Genomic DNA, 23,930 nt, shown 5'->3' on the forward strand with positions numbered 1-23,930 from the left:
TGGTAGACGTAAAAATCTGATTTCTTATTCACTAATACTTTTACAGGTAAGTGGTTTATAACCTGTATTTTCCTATTGAAATGTAATAGAACAACAATTCTTTATTTACAATGACGTTGGATATACAGAGTGGTAGTTGGATAAGCGCCATTATCCTATGCACCCTCGAATGCGCTTAACAGCTCTTTCGTTTCCAAGCTGGCGTGGAGGGCAATATGGAATACCCGCAAGAAAAGCATGGTATTCCGATTACAAAAATATCTATCGGTATTGGGCAATTAAACATACATTTATGATTACAACAATGCTAAGTGTACTTTTTATTACAGCAAATTGTCTGATGATACAAGGGGTGAGCTGGGGTCCAGTGTTAATCATGTTTAATGTGAGCATACAATGACTGTGCCGATCCTGAAGCAGCGTATTATATTTATGACTTTTGCAAGTAATCACAATCAGTTATGGCTTGGCATTCAGAATTTTCATATATTGTCACTATATTCATTGTATGTTTAACAGAAAACTTTTTTTCTTTTTTATATAGCATTTGTATTCCATATTACCCGACTATTTCATATTACCCTCCAAAGTGGTTTCTTTATAAATTATACATTTTACCCACCCCTGTAACGAAACTTCTTTATCAAGATACTAGCAGCGTTCACCCCGCTTCGCTGCGGTCACCCCGGAACGCAATAAACTTTGTTACTTAGATAATTTTTACTTTTTCGCTTTCAAATTGCAGTAAATGTTAAAATTATAGCGCCTGTCATGTATGTTAACCCGCCGAGTCACATGGTCATGCGGGTTGCATATAAATACGTTTATTTTTACCTATGATGAACTAATAACAAAGGATTTGTACGTATGGACACTTGAATGGTCAATTATCTCAAGACACTGGTAATTAAAAATTAAAGTGATATGATAAAAACCATCTAGGGTCCAAATCCTAATAACCCCCCAAAAATGAAAGAAATTGGTTCAGCCGTATTAGCGTGATGAGTTCACAAAGGATTTGTGCGTTCTCTTTTATATATATAGATACATAAATAAAGCCAAATATGTAAGGCGTATACTTGTTTTCCTGTTTGTTTCAATGTGCAATTATTAACTGAGTTACAAGCGAAACAAAAATGGTATTCCATAATTCCCGACCTTCCTCTATATATACCTAGGTATAAAATATTTTTAAAAATGTACTGCATCATTCCTATTTAGCCTAGTCATGGTTCAAACGCCATTTTCTTCAGTATAATGAGCCCTTTCCAACGGTATCACTCACATGTCCGTATCATACATTTAAACCAGATAATTAGGGAAAAACCCAGAAGTATTTTGCAAATCCAACCAAAACATTTTGCCCCTCTGGCCTAGGCCTGGGTTGACGTAGGGAACTGAATTTTTTTAAAAAATACATTGTTATGTACATAATACGTGTGCAAATTTCCAATATTGTATCTTAAAAACAAAGGGCAGAAAAATTGTTGAAAATCTGAATTTAGGCTCTCTTTTTATACACACACATACGTATATACTTATTATAAAAATTTTCTGCGTCATTACTATTTAGCCTAGAGTCATGGCTTAAACGTTATTTTCTTTAGTAAAACAAGCCCTTTCCAACGGCGCCACACACATGTACATATCGTATTCCTGAACCGGAAAAATCGGGAAAACTGAATTTTTTTCAAAAAAAATCAGCCCCTTGGAACATTTGCGGCCCTCGTGCCCGGACTCGGCTTCACGTAGAGATCTTAGAAAAATTTGAGAAACATCCAAAGGTACATACAATTCCAATCTGATATTGTAAAAACTACAGGCATGAAATTCTTTTTGAAATTTTCCTTAAGAGAAAGTAAAAAGTCACGCCCTTCCGCACCCACTTGGTACAGCCAAGTTGACCATCTGGTTCCAAAACGCATCTGGGGTGTTCTTTGGCCCATCCTTGACTTGACTAATAGAAAAACTTAAGTACCTGTTATAGAACCTAAATAATAGGTCAAAGCCCATAGTACTCCATGGTAACAAAAGTTACCAAAAATCCTAAAAGAGTCAATAGAGCACTGAAGCTTCAACCAACACTATGGTAACCCTGATATGAGAAGTGAAGATCAATATGGTGCAGTGAAGTTCCCAGAATTTGAACTTGAATTTGTTTTAATGCGTTCACACAAATTTGAGTTAGGTCATGAATTTAGCAGCGGGGCGGATGCAGCAGACCGAGATCTTGAGGGAAGGGGGCCTTTATCCAGCAGTTGGTAGAAAACGGCTGATATGATTATATATTTATTCATTGTTTTGGACCCCCCAATATTTTCTTCAAGTCGGCGCCTATGACATATGGTCCAGGAGTTAAGTGAACATGATCCCGATATGCGTATCGAGTTTTGTGAGCAGATGTGTGAGGCATTGTCACGTGGGACCATTGTGCTGACAAACGTCTGTTTCAGCGATGAGAGTACGTTCTACTTGAATGGCAAGGTCAACAGGCATAACTGCCGATATTGGTGTGACACAAACCCTCATGTATTTCGTGAAGGCAACACTCAACACCCAGAGTCGCTGAATGTCTGGGCGGGTATCTTAGGTAATCACATAATCGGGCCCCTCTTCATCGATGGAATATTAACGGATGAGAAGTACCTGGCGCTGCTGCAAGACTTTATTGCACCGTTGATTGTCGAGGCAATGGAAGAGAATCCGCAAGAATTTGGAGAGATTCCGCCCGTTTTTCAGCATGACGGCTGTCCTGCCCATTTTAACCGCCTTGTACGTGACTATTTAGATAGTGAGTTTCCGCGACGATGGATTGGTCGTCGCGGCACCATTGAATGGCCAGCCCGTTCGCCAGACCTTGTTCAACCCGACTTTTTTCTCTGGGGCTATTTGAAGACTATAGTGTTCCGCACGCAGCCGAACAGCATTGCGGAGTTGCGCCAACGCATAGTTGATGCCTGTCATTCTATACCGGTAATGACTTTTACCCGTGTTCGAGAGGAGTTCGTCCAACGTTTACATTACTGCCAGGAAGTGGGCGGTGCACACTTCGAGCATCTCCTGCATTAATGAGATATGTTCCAAATCATACTATGTTACTCTCTGCTTACAGGTTTGCAATGTTTCTTCGATCATAGTTTACGGATGGCCGCCATGTTGGCTACGGACATGCAATCAACATGCACTTTCCAGAACAGGTCAATACACGTGATACCTTTCAAACGTGGTACCACACGATGGGGTTGCTATTCAAAATTTTTGAGTTACCCCAGTAACCCCCTTTAGCCCACCTTGTGAGGGATTCTCCTTCTCAGCATAATGTTGCCTTTTATGTCCCTTGAAGGTTCCAAAAGGTTTCATGTTTCTATCTGCCTTCGTTTCTTCTGGAGACGAGCTTTAGTGTTATTCGTTGAACGCACTTCGACCGTCCTTTACGGATGGCCGCCATGTTGGCTACGGACATGCTAGCGACTTACAATTTTCACAAGTGGTCTTTACTCGTGCTTACCTTTCAAACGAGGTACCACACAATGGGGGTTGCTATTTAAAATTTTTGAGTTACCCCCCAGTAACCCCCTTTAGCCCCCCTTGTGGGGGATTTTTCTTCTCAGCATAATGTTGCCTTTTATGTCCCTTGAAGGTTCCAAAAGGTTTCATGTTTCTATCTGCCTTCGTTTCTTCAGGAGGTGGACCTTAGTGTTATTCGTGGAACGCACTGTATATATATATATATATATATATATATATATAGATTGATTGATTGATTGATTGATTGATACCTTAATTATGGCAATCCCTCCTAATAGTGAATTCGACCTTGTAACGTCAGTTTTGTAATGACGCAGTGCTCACCTCGGAAGTTCACAACTATAGACTTAAATGGTCAAGTGAGAGTGGGGCGTGATGGGTAAACGCCAAGATTCATTAATGTTCGACAAAAGTTAGATCGTCGGGTCCCGAAAGCCTAGTGAGGTGTTTGTCAGCAGTCGTAATGAAAGTGTATTAAGACTGGTATGAACATGGCGAAGCGGCAAACCGTCTGCAAAATTGCAGAGCACGACTCAAGTTTGATTATAAGGGAAGTGTCGTATTTCCCGATTGGTATGAGTTCACGGGTGCAGCAGTGGAACAAGAATTTCACACATATTTTGTACAACTATAATCAAATAGAAAAATATATCCTCTACGATTCTGCTCTGTACACTCATATGAATAGGTTATTTCAGTAGCTGCCACCAACTTTACCAGCTTTTTATCCGATGTGGGTTCAGCATCGCTAACAACTCGCTTTGTTCAACCAAGATGAGAATTGGAAGACAAGAGACTGAAAGATCAGATTGTGTGATGAATCACATTTTGTACCCCAGTCCGTGCACATCTGGCGTAAACTCCAGGGAACCAGAGACCTCGTGAAAGATGTCAACAGTGCACGCTGGTTGCAAGAGGCGTATAGTGTGGAGCATGTGTACATGGTAAGAACTAGGTCCCCTGATGATTGTAGACGAACGCACATCTGACATCCTGGTATATCCTGATACATTTGGTACATCCCATCACGTTGCGCCTTTTTTCCCATATAAATGGTACCTTCTAAGACGATGACGTATTTACTAGTAGCCATCGCATACATCTTGTTTAGGAATGATTCGAGGAATACAGCGGATTTCCAGCATTTTTCGTGGTCCTGAAACTCCCCAGATCTCAACTTCAGTAAGCACCAGTATGATACCATGGAATGGCAAATCGTCTTAAATAGCCTTGACACCCATAGTTCAATTTCGTCTTAGTTGGAGGTACCAGCAGACAATTACAGATATCTCATTACATACCTGCCACGTCGAATTGTTGTTGTACGTAAGTGAAAAGAGGACATACGCTGTTAGGTTGGTGAGTGCAGGTCAATTGAAAAAAAGAAAAACTCAATAATAATAATGTCTCCTAACATTTCATAGAAAGGGATAAATTCATTTCATACTATGAACATTTCTTATTTGTATTTTCTTGCAGGGAAATAAGCAACGTGTATGGTTTGGAATTAAATAGTAAAGTGACAAATTTATCTTATTTCGGCCTTGTGAAAAACAACTTCATTATTAAAGTTTTATTTTTCAATGACTTTACTTTATGGTTAAAGGTTTCCCAGGCTTTACCACACTTTCTCCGATCTTTCAGCTTATATATTTAAGAACATTTCTTCATGACTGTATCTTATAAATTTACGACTGAAACACCAACTATAATTCTTTAAATAAGCAAGCGATGGTTGAAGTATCTAAGCAAATGTAAATTAAATTGTAAATAAACCTAGTACTTCCGGTATTTTCTAAATAAATACTACTGATTAAAGATGTAAGTACTTATAAACATAAAATTATTTTCTAAAATGTACTGAAGCATAAACGTGATATCTTGCACGGCAGATTGAGCAATATCTTACAAATCTCCCTAATTTTCGATTTGAAAATTCGATAATCCTATTTAATCTTGAGATATTTATTTTTACTCATGTATTTATTTTGGTATCTATTATTTACTATTAACGAAGCTCAGTGACGAAGTTTTGGTAAACAGAATAATGTATATCCTAATCAGCTAAATAATAGGAATGCCGCCCCAGACTCCAGTGCAAGCAAAACCTTTAAAACTTTCCCGCGTGATGCAACTATTCTCGGTAGTAGTCTAGATAGCGTCGCATGGTATCGCTATTATTGGTAATAAATACGAGGGTCATCCAGAAAATAAAGACCATTCAGTTACACATAATGAAAAACAATATTTATTGAAAAAAAATTATGTTAGGCACCTGAAGCTTCCCTCACTTTTCTTACATAATCATTGCCTTCAATTTGTCGTATTGTTCACGAGCTTCAGAATTCCCACGTTATACTCTTCTGCTGCCAGTTTATTGCATTCTCCAGCTCTTCAGCACTTCCCAACGTTTACTGCCCAGAAACTCTTTCAGCTTAGGAAAGCTCCTTCGTGGCTAAGCGGTTAGCGTACTCGCCTTTGGCGTGGGAAACCCGGGTTCGATTCCCGGCAGAAGCTCATGCGGTTCGGATTCCACGTTAATCAGTAGGTCTCGTCTCATATACCCTCGCAGCTGAAAGAGACGATAAACTCAAAATCAACTCTTTCAGCTTACGGAAAACGTGGAAATCGCTAGGAGCAAGGTCCGGACTATAGGGTGGATGATCCGAATTTCCCATCCGCATTGATCCAGCAATTCTTGAGTTGCAGCAGCAGTGTGAGGGCGGGTACTGTCGTGAAGAAGCACAGCTCCTCCAGAAAGCATTCCTCGCCTCCTGTTTTGGATGGCTCGCCGTAGTTTTCTTAGAATCTCACAACAATGATTTGCATTGATTATAGTGCCTTTTGGCATGGAATCCATCAAAAGAACACCCTTACGATTCCAAAAGACGCTTGTCATGGCCTTTCGTGTTGAGAGGGTCTGTTTGAATTTTCCGGTTTTTTGGGTGATAAGGGTGATGTCATTCAAGTGATTGGCGCTTGTGCTCTTTGGGGTGATGTCAGACACCCAGGTCTCATCACCAGTCACAATCTGATCAAGAAAGGCGTCTCCATCTGTGTGATATCGTGTCAAGAATGTCAATGCTGAATCCATTCTCTGAGTTTTGTGTTGGTCACTCGGTTGCTGCGGAACTCATCGTGCACAAATTTTGTTGTAGCCGAGATGTTGCAACATAAAATGAAATGAAATATTTGAGTTTTACGTCCCACGGTTATGCCACCTCAGCTACAGGGGACGGTGATGTTGAGAAATGAATGAAATGGTGGAATGAAGAAAGTGGGAGAACCCCGCGGAAACCCACGCACACGGTGTTTGTCCACCACAAAGTTTACATGGCGAAAGCTGGGATCAAACTAGGGACCCTAGAGGTGAACGCTCTACCACTGAGCCACTGCGGCCCCATGTTGCGACATAATTTCACCAAGCAAAGAAAGAGAAATGTCTGGAAACACAATGTGCAATTCGCCGCGAGTTATGCGCCTGTCTTGCAAGACTCTCTTGTTCACTGGAGTCTTCAGGTCTTCTGTGATGAGTGATGGGCGTCCATATTGAGTTTCGTTGTGCACATTCATTCGTCCACTGTTGAACATTTCACATCATTTTCTTGCATTTCTTTCGTTCATTACATTATCATCATACAGTTTTCAGTTGCCGGTAAATTTCTGTCAGTTTCACCTTTTGAGCATTCAGAAATCGAACAACACCCCTTACCTCACAGTCGGAGGCATTTTGATCCACCACAAGGACTACTTGTTACAACTTCCATTTACAGAATTATGAGCACAGCTGTTACGAAAGCCAGTTGATCCTGAAAAGGGAAAGAGTGAGCTGCGCGGCGGAAATGCTTGAGCGATCTTTTGTGTGAATGTAGTGACCACCTGGCTTAATGAACTGGCGGCAAAAGAGTATAACTAGAGAATTCTGAAATTCTTGAACATATACGACTAATGTTTAAATGAAAGTGGGGATTATGTAGAAAAGTGAGGAAAGCTTCAGATATGTAACACAATTGTTTTTTCCAATAAATATTGTGTTTTTCATTTTGTATAACTACAGATTTCTATTTTCTGGATGACCATCGTAAATTATCTAGTTCACGTTTTATGTAGTAGAATTCTGTTGTATATCCTCCGAACAATACATAATTACGAATTACGTACGTAGTACAATAATTTAAACACATTTTATTCAGGAGTTCATTATAACTCAATTAGAATTCAAGGCATATTTCAGCTTTGAAATTTCCCCTTTCACTCATTGAAAGCTTTAATGGTCGAGATATAGTATTGAATAAATTAAAATGAAGCCTTCGCAGCAGTGCATAATTAAGTTTATTCAGAAAGTTGAACGGATACGAGGGAAAATTAACGAGATGGTCCCTAGTATAACTGGTGCCTACCAAAAAAATATTTCAACCGTTAAAACTATCAAAGATATTGGAATAAAAAACAACCGTTAAAACTATCAAAGATATTGGAATAAAAAACAATCTGAAAAATGTACGACCGTGTTACAGAAAGACTTTAAAACAGACTGCGGGCCAAACTGAACAGGATATGATAATGAACCAGCACACAAAAAACACAATATTACTCCTATGAAAATGTTACACAATGATCAGTTGGATCGGTTGCATCAACAGCAATAATACTGATAATAGATCATTTTCCGTTCAACAATTAGTACAAAAATATTACATAAACTTATTTTCTCATGTAAGTAGTTCGTTAATACCTGACATTTCAAATATTCTTCACTGATTTTGAAAAATGATTCCAGTGACTGCATTTAAACGTAATATTATCCATTCTCAATAATAAAAAAAAGAAAATATAATCATTTATTCCAAACAATTATACAATAACTTACTTGTCACTCATTATTTCTACCAGGAAGTTTTCAATAGCTACAATAGGCTGATGTTCGTGAAGATTTCCAGAGGTACGCAACACATGGATTCTTTCTTCTGCAGCTTTCACTCCAGCCGCAAAACCTACTGGTTGAGCAGCAACCATTGTTGACTGTGCCGCCAGACCCCTGTCAAGAAATATACGTTTATACTTGTTTGAGAATTTCCAGTGTGGATATACAAGGGTTACCATAATAATATAAACACTTGTAATTACTTTCAGGATATGAATTGACGGGTGTTTATAATAATTTGTAAAACAACTCTAGTAATTTGTAAACGTAAGACCATGTTTACAAACTATAAGAAACACCTATAATTTGCAACATAAGATGTATAAGGTGGTAACACTCAAAATAAGTATGCAAAGCCTGGTCGTTATTAGTGGCGTGATCGTCTGTAGTGTCAGACAGAATTGGACGAAGGGATGTATTGAAGCGGGCAAATGAAGATGATGCAAAATGAAAGATCTCTCGTGAGTTTTAGAGTCCAAATTGTGGGCGCGGTTAGGCGCCACAAGTGTATCTGAAGTAGCCATTGTGTTAGGTGTGTCGCGAGGAACAGTATATCCAAGGTGATGCCAGCATACAGAATTCATGGCAAAACAACATCGGTGAATAGTAATAGTGAACGGAAAAGAAGCCTCAGTAAGAGGGATCGCCGAGCACTGAAGAGAAACGTAGACCTAGTGCGACGACAGTGATTATGGAACTCAATCAGCACCTAGAACAGCCTATTGTGACAATCACAATCTCACGCGAGTTGCGTAGCCCAAAACTTCACAGATGGATTCCAACTTCCAAACCGGTCTTCGCTGGCAACAACGTTTAAGCCTGAAGAATATGTACAGTACTCTACCAATGTGGGAAACCTGTAATAGGGTTCGACGAGTACTCTTTCATCTTATTTCCAAAAACAGGGCCTGTTTAAGTATAACAAACACGAAAAGAAGTTTATACACCGAACTTCTTTCTCCCTACCGTCAAACATGATGTAGGGCACAATTTTCTGGTATTCTGTGGGCCCTGTGATTACGCTTACAGGATATATTACTTCCAATAATAATGTAGATATTTTAGATTACCACGTGCATCCTATGAAGTAGATATTATTTGTTGACAATCACACAATTTTCCAAGTGAGAATGCGGCAATTCAGGAGCTACTAAGGCGTGGTTTCATGAGCACTGGCATGAACCGCACTTCTCCTGGCCAGCTCAATTCCCAAACCTCTACATTATTAAACATTCCCAACCCTGATAACTATGAATTCGACACAACTATTATTTTTGACATTTTATTTTTCATTTCTCCCACACCACCCTCTGCCGATGGGGATGAACTTCGACTTAAACGGCCTTGGAAGCGTCACTATTCTTTTCTCCGATCCAGAAAACTATAGATTTGATACTACTATTGGCCATTTTCAATTATTTTTCCATGTCACAGTTTCACCTCCCAGGATATTAATAGGAGCTTAACTTGGACTTAAATAGCATTTGAAGTTCAATCTTTATCTAAGGGATCTCGAAAACTATGAATTCGACACTAATATTGGTCATCTCTTATCACTTTTATGTCTGCCCTTCCCACTTCCCCGTAGGAGTGCTCAGAAGGTCTTGCAACCTGAGGCTAAACTTGGACTTAAACGGCATCAGGACTGTCAACAATTAACTTAGGGACTCTGAACATTAACAATTTCACACTAATATCGGTCGTTTTAAATATTTTTACCTGTCATTATTTCACCTCCCCCTCCGGTGCTAATGAGGGCTTAAATCGGACTTAAAACGGCATCGAGACTGTCACTATTTTTCTAAGCGACCCGGAAAATTATGGATTTGATATCAGTAGCGGTGGTTTCTTATAATTTTATGTTCCCCGTCCCCTCCCCTTCGGAGTGGTAAGAGGGTCTTATTCCAACCGGGAGCTGACTTTGGACTTAAAGGGAACCAAAACTGCCACTAATCAACTTAAGAACCCCGAAAACTATGGATTCAACACTAATAACGGCCATTTTCAATATTTTTTATGTCAGCATTCCCCCTTCCTCAAGAATACTAATGGGGACAGAATTTGGATTTAAACGACATCGGAAGTGTCACTGTTCATCTCAGCGATCCCCAAAACTATGGATTTGACACTAATATTGCTCGTTTTCGATAATTATTCTGTCTCCCCTAGCTATGTTAGGGGACTCTTACTCCTACAGTACTATTTTTCAGACTGCAAGTAATGTGTGTACCAAGTTGTTACAGTTGCTACCAGCATTCCAGTTTTGGTGAAACACACACACATATACATGCATATATATATATAAACAAATTACTACTATAAGTCGTTGATAATAATAATCAGCTAACCATATTGTACAACTGGTTGTAAGTTGAATTATGCGTAAGTCGGTGACTGCTTGTATATATTTCATACCAGGACGTAATATCATAATAGCCAGAAGTGTGAGTGTTGGGAGGGAGGGAGAAGAGGAGACAGGAGTGGAAAAAGAAACTCCTCTTCGCACTGAAATGATTCGACATAGAGAGTTCACATATTTGAACGTTCATAATTATTAAACTAAGTAAGATTTGGGATACTGCTAATCACTAGTTCATTCATTAATTACGTATAAAATGTATGCTAATTACATATGAATTACTGTAATTAATTTGCAAATTTCTGACAATATTTTCACTTTGTTAACCCCTCCCGAGTAAGTTATTAGTGGATGGAATTTTCTTCCAAAAATAATAAGTGAGGGAATTCTCCCAACTTTTACCCCTTTCCTTTGCACCCTGCTTCATAACCACAGTAACTTACGTCGCGAAAACATGGATAATAAATCAAAAAGGAAAAAATAAAAGACTGGATCAGATGAGATTCCTAATAAAGAAGAAAAGATAGACATGAAATGATTTCATCAGTAATCAACTAAGAGGATGTCCGAGAGAGAGAACAAAATTCAGGCTCTACTACATGGATATTAGAAAGAGTAAAATATGAAACCTTACTTAAGGCATTTCGACGTATAAAAATGACAGGAAAGCGACTACAAGAAAGACCAGGTAAAAAATGACACGATGAAATACGAAAATATTCGGGAAAAAGTCGTGGAGAATCCTTGTACACACACTAGGATGGTGGGTAGTAATTTATGATGATGATGATTATCTTATACTTTCTTTTGAAGTTTTGTGACCCCGCGTAGCGTAGTCGCTAACGCTCTTGTCTTTGGTGTGAGCGGTCCCGCGTTCGATTCCCGGTGGGGGCACTCGGTCGAAAAAGTTTAAAACGCATTTTCAGGCCAGCCACCCTGAATCAGGTTTTCCTGGGTTTTCCTCATTCACAACAAGCAAATGCCGGGGTGGTACCTAACTTCTGGGTCCCAGGCCGCTTCCTTCCTTCTCCAATCCTTTTTTCCTTCCTTTTCCTTGGATTGTGTGCTCGCCGAGGGACGTCATTCCTCAAAACGTGAAGGACTAAATGGTTTTAGATGCCTAAAGCCCAGAAATTTAAATCCTAAATCCTAATCCTTTGAAGTTTTTAATTATCATGTTATAACTATGGGAAAAAGACGTGAACAAAAATATTTTTAATATTTTGATAGCAAAAATAAAATTTTTCAGTTTTACGCCCCACGTTATGCCGTGTGTACTCAAATTTCAACATGAAATATCATGATTTTTTCGTGAAATTTTCTTTACCAAACCATAAAATTTCGTTAACACTCAAAAATTAATCACAGTATCTATATTCTTTAGCACTTATATTTATCTTATCTCTACTTTTAAAGGTTGTTTCCTGGAGCGATAAAAACTTGGTGTCTTATCACAGTTGACTAAACTCGTTAGAAGCTTAGGTGGTTTTGCTGGTGCGATGCGATTTGTATCGCCACTGCTTAACGATGCTCGCTACAGTGTGCTTTGCTTGCGATTTGGTAACATGTAAAGCCGACCACAGACATTTTTGATGGTGAATTTTGACGTTTTATAGAACAAAATTTTCCAGTCTCTACTTAAATTTTTACAGATAAAAATAATCGTGACCCAAAAGCTAAATTTCGTGACTCTTTTTTTTTTTTTTTTTTTGACTTTCATGACCGTTTTCTGATTTCGTGACTTTCGTGACCGATAGACACCCTTTAAAAGAGACGGCGATGATGAGGATGAATGAAACGATGGAATGAAGAAATTAGGAGACATCTGAGAAAACCCAAGTACACAGTATTTGTCCACCATAAAGACCACTTGGCGTGAACTGGGATCGAACCAGGAACTCGACACGTCAGAGAATATTTTGATAATTTTAATAGATACAGTCACATTACACTAAATTCTGAAAGAGGAAATCGTAACTACCGTACTTTACAGACTAAGACGCACTTTTTTCTTTGAGAAATTGCCTCCAAAATTCAGGTGCGTCTTATACTAGAAATTAATACAAAAATGTCCAGTGTTTGATTTAAAATTCCCGCCAGTCTTAAAAATGGCCATATTCGATGATGCGAGAAACCTATCCTTATCTGGCAACATTGGATACAACTGGCAGCAGCAGTGTACCGATGCGACGAATATGAGTTGCAGGGATTCACAAGCTTGCTAACCTGTCTCCCTCGCGCCCCGCCATCACAAACCCAGAACCACAGACTAGAATATAAAGACCGTAAACTGCGAAAAACTGGGAAGAAGGCGAACCGTAGCGCCTCTAACATGCGTCGACGGAACTAACCAGTCGATCTGTTAGTCGACAACCCAAGACGTCACGCTCGAAAACAATGGTAGCGCCAACCCACTTACGACGAAATATCGTTCCCACCGAACATGCAATATAATAGTAATAATAATAATAATAATAATAATAATAATAATAATAATAATAATAATAATAATAAATTGTAAAAATGTTACAATTTTTTTAAAATTGTTTAAAAATTAAGCTGCGTCTTATGGTCCGTAGTGTCTTATAATCTTTAAAATACGGGATACCAAATTCATTTGGATATAAATGTGGGTGATAGCTATTTTCATTTTGTGATATGTATCCTATACCTTTCATTAATAAGCCACATGTTTATGCCACGAAGCTTACTTGGAATGCTAAACAAGTTCTCACGGCTTCGAAATAGGAGTCTTTCAATAAAATGCAAGATTAAATTTAATAGCAATTATGACGATAGTTTAATGTTCTGTTGCAGTAAATACAAATAAGTTGAGAAAAGCGTGATCTTTAGGATCTTCATAATTTCCCAATCATTTTTTTTATGAATTTGAATAATAAATGAACAGCGTAACAATTTTCGAAACTAATCTGTTACCATATATCACGAATTACGGATGAATAGGTGATCCCAGACTTCTGGACTGTAACAAAAAGCCTGGAACTAGCTACTCGTTTACTTAAATATTATTTAGTACACCCTAGGTTACATATTATTATTTGGTATACACTAGATTTATTTTTTAGAATTCAATGTTGTTCATTGTAGCTCTGAGAGAATTCTTGTTCAGATAAACAAAGCTTATCAAAGCACTACAAATGAACCGAACTAGAAGCATTTTTGGTAAGCTATTGACCAATATATAAAAAAATGTTGCAGCTTCTGGATCAAAATAATGCCTTCAGCAGATATTATCTCTGATGATAACAATGTGACTGATGAAGGCGGTATTATAATGCTGAAATAGTAAGGCAGTTTACAGTAATATTTCTTTAATTGCAAAGCTTTACTCTGAGTTTTATTTATCAGAGCTGTATTTCTGTTATTTCACAATAATAAAAAAGAAAAACGGTGAGAAGCATTGGAGTAACCCTTAATTGTAATGTAACTTAAAATATTACTACTTACGTTACAGATGCCCTTCCGAACACAGTTTGGAAAGCTTCACGTATAGGGCTAATTTTTATTTCTTTATCTGAAGCAACTACAATGTCAACATCTCCACCTGAATCTTAAAACCAAAAGAGACAAAAGGAAAATCAACCTCTGCTTTCAATAATAGTATTTTTTTAAAAATACAAAGAAAGCAACTACATGTTAAATATACAAAATATGCACAAATACTATTCTTATATCCTTATCAGAAACAACCAAACTTACACATGAATGAAATTAATTTCTATAACTCACACAATTACAATTTTATTTCTAGAGAACATTTAGCACTTGCAGAACTCATGTTTCAAGTTCGGTTTTGTTGATCGTACCTGTCAAGAGTGATTTTGAGATTAACATCCCGTTCAGCAGCGAGGCTATATGAGACGTGGACCTACTGATTAACGTGGAATCCGAACCATGAGCTTCCGCCGGAAATAGAACCCGGGTCTACCCCGCCAGAAGCGTGTACACTAATCGCTTAGCTACGAAGAAGCTCTCGTAGCTGTCAAATTTGATAAAATCAAGTATTTATTTGATTTAGTCATTTCCTCTCATCGACACAGGTAATGCAGTAGCATACCCATTCTCATTCTAGAAACGCCTTATTCTCTTGTCATACAAAAGTAAAAGCTTTCGTTTTTCTTTACTTTTGCCTCACGGCACAATCAACATTAAGACAAATAAAACCAGTCATTACAAAAACCCATGAGTACCAATGATGAGCTGCGTTCCAGAAAGGTACAGGTTCACCTCAAACAGTTTTTAGCAATATGAAAAAAAAAAGAGAGAGAGAGAGAGAGAAACCCTCTACGCCATGATAAGATTACATATAAACTACAATTTTTCAGGTAGTAAAATATAAGGACTAGTATTTTTCTGGTTGGAACTTCTATTTTATACGATAGAGATGCAACCTAAAATTATCGAATTAAAACTTCGATTTGGAACTTTTGAGGACATGTTTGCTATCTGTAAATGCCACATACCCTCAAAACAAAACTACTGTCATTACAATACCCATAAATACACAGAATAAAATGATGGAAAAAAAAAAGAACAATTACAAACAGTGGTCCGATCAGCTATGTGTAAATACCACATATGCAGGCCTTACCAAGAAATAAGTCGGCACCTATCTTGACCCTTTCTCTGAAAGTCTCCCAATATCAGTAAATTTTACAACCAACATAGGACTATATGTTTTAAATTCCTCAAGCAGTATAGCAGACGACAATGTTGAAAGTCACTCTACTCTTGACCTCGATATTCCAATTATTTCCGCAAGTGCTCAACGATCCGAGCGTTAATCTAGTTGGCGAACAATGATGGATATACACCATTACCTACCATCTACTGTACCGAGATACCAGGCATTAGCGTCTAGGAAGTAACGTACTCCATACAATAGAACCTCCATGGAGCATCTCATTATGAAGAACGTTAAAATAAGCCTCTGTCATTATTGCACCATGAAAAAATAATGTTACGACACCGTATAAGAAGAAACAATCCCATACAATCCTATCACTATTACCTTTCATAATTACCACGATATTCTGGCAGCAATCATTCTCCTGAAAGACATCACATACATCGAAGAGAGAGGAAGTGAATTCATCATTCCGACAGACTGACTGTCACTGCTTAACCATCTAGATCTAAAGAGACCTTCTGCTGCGGGTAGAGAGTCATAGGTTCTGCTAGCGATCGTAAAAATGAAATGAAATCTTTAAGTTTTACGTCCCACGGTTATGCCGGTTAGACTAAAGGAGACGGTGAATATGAGAAATGAATGAAATGGTGGAATGAAGAAAGTGGGAGGAAACGGGAGAACCCCGAGAAAACCCACGAGCACGGTGTTTGTCCACCACAAAGTCCACACGGCGCGAGCTGGGATCGAACCAGGGACCCCAAGCACCGGAGGTGAACGCTCTACCACTGAGCCACCGCGCCCCCTGCTAGCGATCGTAGTCTGGGTAGGCAGAGCTAGAATTCCAGTCTCTCCCTGGTTTTCAGGGGTTCCCAGATCATGGGCTGAAATCTATCGAGTTGTATTTTACGATGAGAGTATGTCCTAGAACTAAAAGGAAAATGTGAGCTTGCCTTAACTGGTGCCGACACTGGAAATGTGGGTAGACCTTCAATCACTAGGGAAGTTCTTTCTACTAGTAGGTATAACTAGTAGATGCGTTTCGGCTCACTGCGTTAGAGTATTTCGTGCATACTGAATTCTGGGTTTCCTTATGGATATCTTTTACGGTTATCAGAAGAACCTACTGAATCATACATAAATCCGAGTGCTATTCGTACTACAGTTTCTTCTTTTCAATTACCTGTTATAAATTATGCATTGATTGAAAATCCTCTTTGAAGAGTGGAATTATCAACAGAGAAAATCAAGCCCATTTTAACAAAATCTCCTGAAGTATCCAAATTTCCTACTCAAAAATTATCCAAACACTGACCAGTTCTATAGCGATTAAAAGTGTCATAAGAAAAAGTACGAAAAGTTTAATTTAGTTTGATTACTGATGAATCTAACATTGAATGGAGTCTTAAGAAGTAGGTGTTGAATTATTTAATACAGGTTAAAAACGAGGATCGGCCATACAGGTATTCATGCACAATAAGATAAGGGAAACCTGATGATACGAAATTTAGACTCAGAATTGCATGTTATAGCAGATTGGTATGAATCTAAGACACATGCAAAGAGCAACAGTCACTTGTAATTGCGATATATGTTAAGTAGTTTGTACCGGGTAAATTATTGGTAAATTTTCTGAGCCTCTATAGGAGAGTGCTGGAACATCCTTAAGTAAGTTATGCGGAGCTCTTATAAACTCAACTACTCTCCTCCAGTCATTACCTCAAATGCAAACTTAATGCTCCATGCAAAGTAACTAACCAGTTTCCTATACAGGATCATTTGGCGACGTCTATCTAACTTGAAGATATGCAGATAGATTTTATATATATATATATATATATATACTCATTCTCAGGTTGCTATGTTTTTATTATTTTGTATTAACTACTAGGTTCGCACATTTCAATGTTTATAAAATTGTATTTTCCAGCAACGAACACAATCGCGCAACTAAATTCTCACGTCAGAAAGCAAGCAGAAAACAGATTCCAACATGTCACACAAACAAGATAATAATTACTGAGTTAGTAACGTAAAAATGAAAGGAATGTGAGTAGAGGGAAACGATAGAACCCCGAGAAAACATGCCAACTCTGTATTTATCAAAAAACTCATATCGCGCACCCAGTTTGAACGCAGAAACTTTGGTAGCAAAATGAACGCTCTACCGACTACGCCACCAAATTTGTGTTAACATTAACATGCACAGTATTTTTCATATTCAAATCCGCAATCTGAAATATGATCGATCGCTTGGATCAGACTGCTTCAACCAATGACGTGATGATGAACCGTCAGCGAGAAGGAATCTGTTTGCTTCCCTAGTTCCAAAATCTAAAACTTCTCGCGAAAAACAATATATAGAACAACAACATCCGAATATGATGGAAATTCCATTTAGATCTTTTTCCTGCAGTCAAGGTATGAAGATTTCAACATTTAAACAGGGATTGTACATCATGAAACTTAGTAGCTTCCACAGTGTACTGGACACAAATGAATATTATTTTACTATACTTTTAATTGCAAATTCTGATCTATCTTTCTTTCCTTTCATTGAGAAATCCTAAATAAAGAAACCCATTCTTTGTTACGTATTTTTGGAGAGATGTTAGCAGGGGTATCCTCATGCGGGCACCCACAAACTCCCAGTACAGTTTTTGTGCTCCCCTCTCAAAACCTGCATTACAGTTACAAAATACTTTCCGTGTTGGCACTGAAAAAGGATACAAACATTTCACTCAAGAAAGACTAAACACAGAGAGAATAAAACTTTATTTGAATTCGTGTACCACAATTGTTCTAAACTGACGCATCAATTTCAATATCGGAATAATTTTAAAATAATAATAAACAATATATTTTTTTTTAATTTATGAGGCGAATCATCATTAATAAATCATTACAAATGTATAACTATTAATGGAAAATGATTAAATATGTACCTATAAAACAATCAATAAATATTGCATTAGAAGCACAAAGTAGAAAATACACTTTGGTATCTACAGGCGTATCTCATATTTAAACCTCTTTGCGAATTAACATACATTACAATGAAAACACAGAAGCTCAAATACGAATAACCATATTCCAAAATCCTTTCATTTGTGTGATAATCTAACCTCACTTACTACACGACAGAACAGTCCGATAAAATCGAAGCTATTGGGAACGAAAAAGAAATTATCATTGGATCATTGATCTAACTGCATTTTGTGGATGATTCACTAATATATACAACTACACAAGCGAAAGCAAAAGAAAATGCACAGAAGATAAGTTTGTTATACATTGTTCGTGGAAAACAGATGTAAGTTTCTTAAGTTTGAAGTTGGCAATTAAAAAACAAGCACCTAACCACATCTGAAATACTCTTAAAATTTTCATTTCAAAAGTTTTTTAAACCTCATTCTTAGCATATCAAAATTTCCCTTCTTTCAGCACAAGTCCATGACTTTTCATTATGTCAAATTCTCCGACATTTCCCAGTTCTCCAGGTTTGTCGCCACCCTCTGTATATACAACGTGGTCCGGAAATAGGCGTACCCCTAATTAGTGCTTTCTGACAGTTTTTGGTTTTACCCACATTTGTTTGATATCATTGCTTGGCATTGACTGGCAACATCGCTATTCATGTTCACTTCCCGATTCACGTGCGCAATTACCTAAATCAGACGTTTCCTGGCCGCTGAATTGGAAGAGGTTGTGCATCTTCACCAGCTCCCTTTGCTGCCCTCCAAGTCCCGATCTGACGACACCAGATGCTCTCTTGGGTTTCATATCGAAAGACTTGATAGTAAGAAAATTCGATATCACACAACGCAGGAATTACGAGCAGCTGTGGAACACGCCTTTACCGTCGTGACTCCGGAGTATCTCCGCAAAACATCTGCGAGAACTTGGTGCAGAATTCAGCTGTGTTACGTCATGGATGGTGATCATACCGATGTTTATGACTCTTAAGACTTCAAGGTAACTGTGTACAGACATTCTACCATAACTAACACTATACTGTTGAAACTAAAGAGGAGGGGGGAGTACGCCCGTTTCCGGATTACCCTGTACTACACATGAATATTTATAGTGCTATTTCTGATAGTTTTTGTACATATTCATTTTCCTTTGGATACGAAAAACTGGCTTTCGTAGTAACAGCTAAGTTCTGCAACGCAATGACGTCTTAATCGTGAATCTACTTAAGAAATGAAACGTCTGCTACCGAAATTATGTTAAGTTTTAGTTTTAATTTAAGAAAATTATCCTACACTTCTAAGGCAATTTATCTACTTTTACAACAATAGGTTTAAAATTATGTTCTTGACATTATTTAACTTTTCACGCATTATTTACATTGTTAAGTGATTTACCAGAATCCATATTTAATAACAGAAGAAAGAACTATCCGATGCTCGAACTGTTTCACAGACCCTGCTGAACTATTTTAGTTAACCGATGAAAATGTGAATTCTATCATTATTCGCACTGTCTAATTTGAAACAACACACGACTACAGACTAGACTTAGTTATCGATTTATTTCGAAGAGAAACGACGTGAACTATCAATAATACTTTCAAGAGAATTTAATTGTTCTTACAAGTTCCGTTAATATTCAGAACTTCTTAATAATTTTGTTTCCCTTTGAACGTGGTTTTATCATCACTTCCATTTGATATAGAGATTTAGAATTTAGATTTCTGGGCTTTCGGCATCTAAGGCCATTTAGCCCTTCACGTTTTGAGGGATGACGTCCCTCGGCGAGCACACAATCCGCGGAAAGGGAAGGAAGGAAGCGGCCTGGGAGCTATAAGTTAGGTACCACCCCGGCATTTGCCTGGTGTGAATGAGGAAAACCCAGGAAAACCTCATTCAGGGTGGCATGAAAAAGCGTTTTACACTTTTTCGACCGAGTGCCTCCACCGGGAATTGAACCCGGGACCGCTCGCACCGAAGGCTCCATTTGATATAAAATGCTGTTTTTATAACCTATGGTCTAGTAAAATTATTTAAATTTTGGGTCTCAAATTTCGATTTTAGCTTCTTTGAAAATGACTACTTACAGCAAACAACAACGATTCTGTAATGGTACTATCTAGTATTTTACTTTATGAAAATAAATAAATAAGTAATAAATCATACAGAATTTGACTATTATTCTAGCTTTTTCATCAGTATTCATTTTTCTTTTTTTAAAAAAGAACATAATTAAAAAAAATATGACAACCTTTAGGATTCTTCTTTGCCATGGTCCAATACACATGAAATCACAAACTGACTCTTCTTTTATGTGGGCACGTGATTTACATGAAGTTATGAAACAGGATAGTCATGAACTGCATCTAACAGATAGTTAAAAATATATGCACGCTTTTGCAACATAATTTCATTGAATTCATTAATGCTAGGCAACAGAAGTTCACTATACTTACTTCAGAAATACCTTTTCTGTCAAGAATTAGAAAAAGAAACGTTTAAACATTTTTATACGGTTTAACTTAATAATAAAACCGATTTCACAATGCACGGTTCATACTGACAATATTTTTTTTTTTTTCAAATCGGCCTTCACCATCCCTACGGCTATATAACGCTCTCCCTTTTATTTTTTAAATATCGTACTATCATTTAGTGAGTACTTATTACGAGAAAAACTTTCTGTATTTGGAATACAATAAAACATTAGTACTAAACAATGTAACAAGCTCGGCATTCTAAATGCACTCAAACATAACAAGCGGAAATATATCACAATTTGCCTGTCTCTTTGATTATTATCTACAACCAACAAACCTAATTTATTTTGATCTTTTGTAACATCTAAATTTTCTTTTATTTGTTCTTCTTTCGAAGTTTGAGGTTTTAACCCCTATTGGTGCTTTTCAAGCTTCTTTATTTTCAATCTTTACAAATAAAGAAGCTTGAGAAATACTTTTTACAGAATTTCTATCTTCGTTTCGAATCTGTATTGCACGATTCTCTGAGAAGTTCTCTGTATCTTCTGTAAGCAGCTTTAAGGTTTATTAACATACCAGGAGTTCTCTGGATATTTTCGTGAAATTTGATTGCATTTTCCCTGACTCTTTGTGACATGTAGCAATTTCCCTGATTCTCGACATATTTCGAAGCATTTCCGCAATTCATTTTAATTTTCCTGATTTTCAAGATCAGCGTAAATCATGTTATGCTTGTATATTTATCCTGTGAAAATTTTTAAAAGTTCTTGTATTTCTTGCATCAATCATGATGTAAGGACAGAAACCAACACCGAAAACTCACACACAGAATTCACGGTCAGTTTTATTACGTTAATAATGATGTGACATTTTTATATGGTATTTATTTAGAATGTAACTGGAACATTTTTAAAACAGATTTTTAGAGGAGATAAATGTAGCACCTACCTTGTTAATTGCTTCTACGAATCTATCGACAGGGCTAATGTAAATGGTTTATCGGATTTCTCCAAACTATTACACACACAATAATGGTTGATACATAAAATGAAATATCAACTAAGTTTCCATCCTGATATACTAGACAGCAACACAATTATAACCGAGTTACAAAATGGCGACAAGGTAAGAAAAATAACTTCTGTGTGCATGTTATATACATAGTGTTTTATGTTATTGTAGTGCAGCGTGCATCAGAAGGGAATGACAAAAAGAATTCACAAACAAGGTAAGGTGTGAGACGCATGTAGTAATGTGTAATTTACTAGATTCACTGAGTCTTCCGTCCAAAATGTTGATGGGTCCTACTTCTTTACTGAAAAGACTGTGATGGGTAGGATATGTTGCACTGGAAGTTGTTTCAATAGTTGAATGCCAGTTCTTCCAAAAAGACGAGGCACTCTTCCTTTATCCTACTAAAACATTAACGTTTGTCACTACTTGTCACTTGTCACTCCACTATTTTCATTTCCCCATCGCTGCACTGGGATACTAATGAGAATAAGTTAGCTCTTTTCGCATGGTCACACAGGTCTCCTGATCTAATGCTGTGTGATTTCATTTGTTGAGGATATGTTCAAGACCATGTTTACTTAACTACTACATTGGTGGAGCTGAAGAAACGAATTCCCGCTGGTGTGACGAACTCTCTCATGGCTATGTAGATAGAGTACGCACCTTTGGCGTGGGAGACCCGAGTTCGATTCCCGACGGGAGGTCATGTGGTTCGCATCCCATGTTAAGCTGTAGCGTCACATTTTCTGCTGAACGCGACGCTAAACTTAAATTCCATCCAATACAAATCGTTGGTGTGATTGCTATTAGCAGGGAACACTACAAAACTCATAGTCCGAATTCGGTTACTAGCTGGACATACCACGAAGTACACATAGAACAGTGTTCCGCATCCTTTTTCTAGTCGCGGCACGGTATAAGTTATCAATGACTCATGACACACGAAAATTTTATTCCTCTCGAAACTTATTATATAACAATATTAATATCAATGCTTTCTGTAATCAATCTATTATTATTACTACACAGAAATTGATCGTGCATTTATTATTAATTCATGAACATGAATTAAAATTTGTTATGCCAAATAAGCACAATGAATTTAAGCCCTATATATGAAGAAAATACACTTTTCTATTTCTATTAAAGTAAATAATTGTACTCATATTTGCAATGTGATATTTGTACCTGCTTAACTGCACACAGGCTACTGATCGATGGAGGAATTGTTGACAATGTAAGTCTCAAAATTTAATTGACGAATTTGAGGCTTTTCCTCTTTGATGTTTTAATTTCAGTCATTGAGAGGCCCAGATCACAGAAATATACTGCTGAAAATGAAATTTCATTACCAGCTTCTGAACCCAGGACTATTTTCAGCGACGCATTAACAACCTTTCAGTATTGTGTATGATTTTTTAGCTTTACGATTAAATTCGGCTATCTAAGAATTAGTTTCCTGTACTTTTACCAAAACACATACTGAAGTAGTCATGAACGTTTTTTGGTTCTTGTTGTGTTCCAACAACCATATGAAATACTGTACTGAGAACAAAATATGGCAGAGAATGCAATACTGTACAAGCATATTAAATACAGTAAATGGTTTAAAAGCTCATTAAACCATTAAATGATTATGATAACGAAAGCTCAACAACTGATTTCTTATAATAGGTAAAAAGTTCGCAAAACACATTTCTCTTTTGTCGGGGCACACCGGTTGCAGAACACTGAAACAGAGTATTCGAAGTATGTGATGAAAACTTGGAGAGTTTTGGCTTCTTTTAATGTATTTATCATTACTCTACGTGTAATACTTCGTGAAATACAATATTTTGAAATTCGACTAATCATTTACAGTAACATGTACCATTTTGTGAATGATAATTCTGAAGGTTTTAAAATATCAGTTTCAATATCATTCAGTACATTTGCTAAAAAGGAAAAATAATGATTTCCTACAACAAATACGTCAAGATGATCGATTATTGACTATACCAGG

At 37.3% G+C, this 23,930-nt stretch overlaps 1 protein-coding gene across 2 annotated transcripts in view; it reads right to left on the reverse strand.

The window, feature by feature from the left end:
• LOC145677269 (protein PRRC1-like) overlaps window positions 1–23,930 on the reverse strand; it is a 54,120-nt gene that overhangs the window by 12,250 nt on the left and 17,940 nt on the right. For both annotated transcript variants that reach the window (XM_081747844.1, XM_081747845.1), the window contains exons 5-6: window positions 14,280–14,382; window positions 8,399–8,566 (exon numbers count right to left, since the gene is read on the reverse strand). In XM_081747844.1, coding sequence (XP_081603970.1) covers window positions 8,399–8,566; window positions 14,280–14,382 — 271 coding nt within the window. The remainder of the gene's footprint in view (window positions 1–8,398; window positions 8,567–14,279; window positions 14,383–23,930) is intronic.

This window comes from Thermobia domestica, chromosome 2 (genome assembly GCF_964235325.1).
Source record: "Thermobia domestica chromosome 2, izTheDome1.hap1.1, whole genome shotgun sequence".
Taxonomy (NCBI): domain Eukaryota; kingdom Metazoa; phylum Arthropoda; class Insecta; order Zygentoma; family Lepismatidae; genus Thermobia; species Thermobia domestica.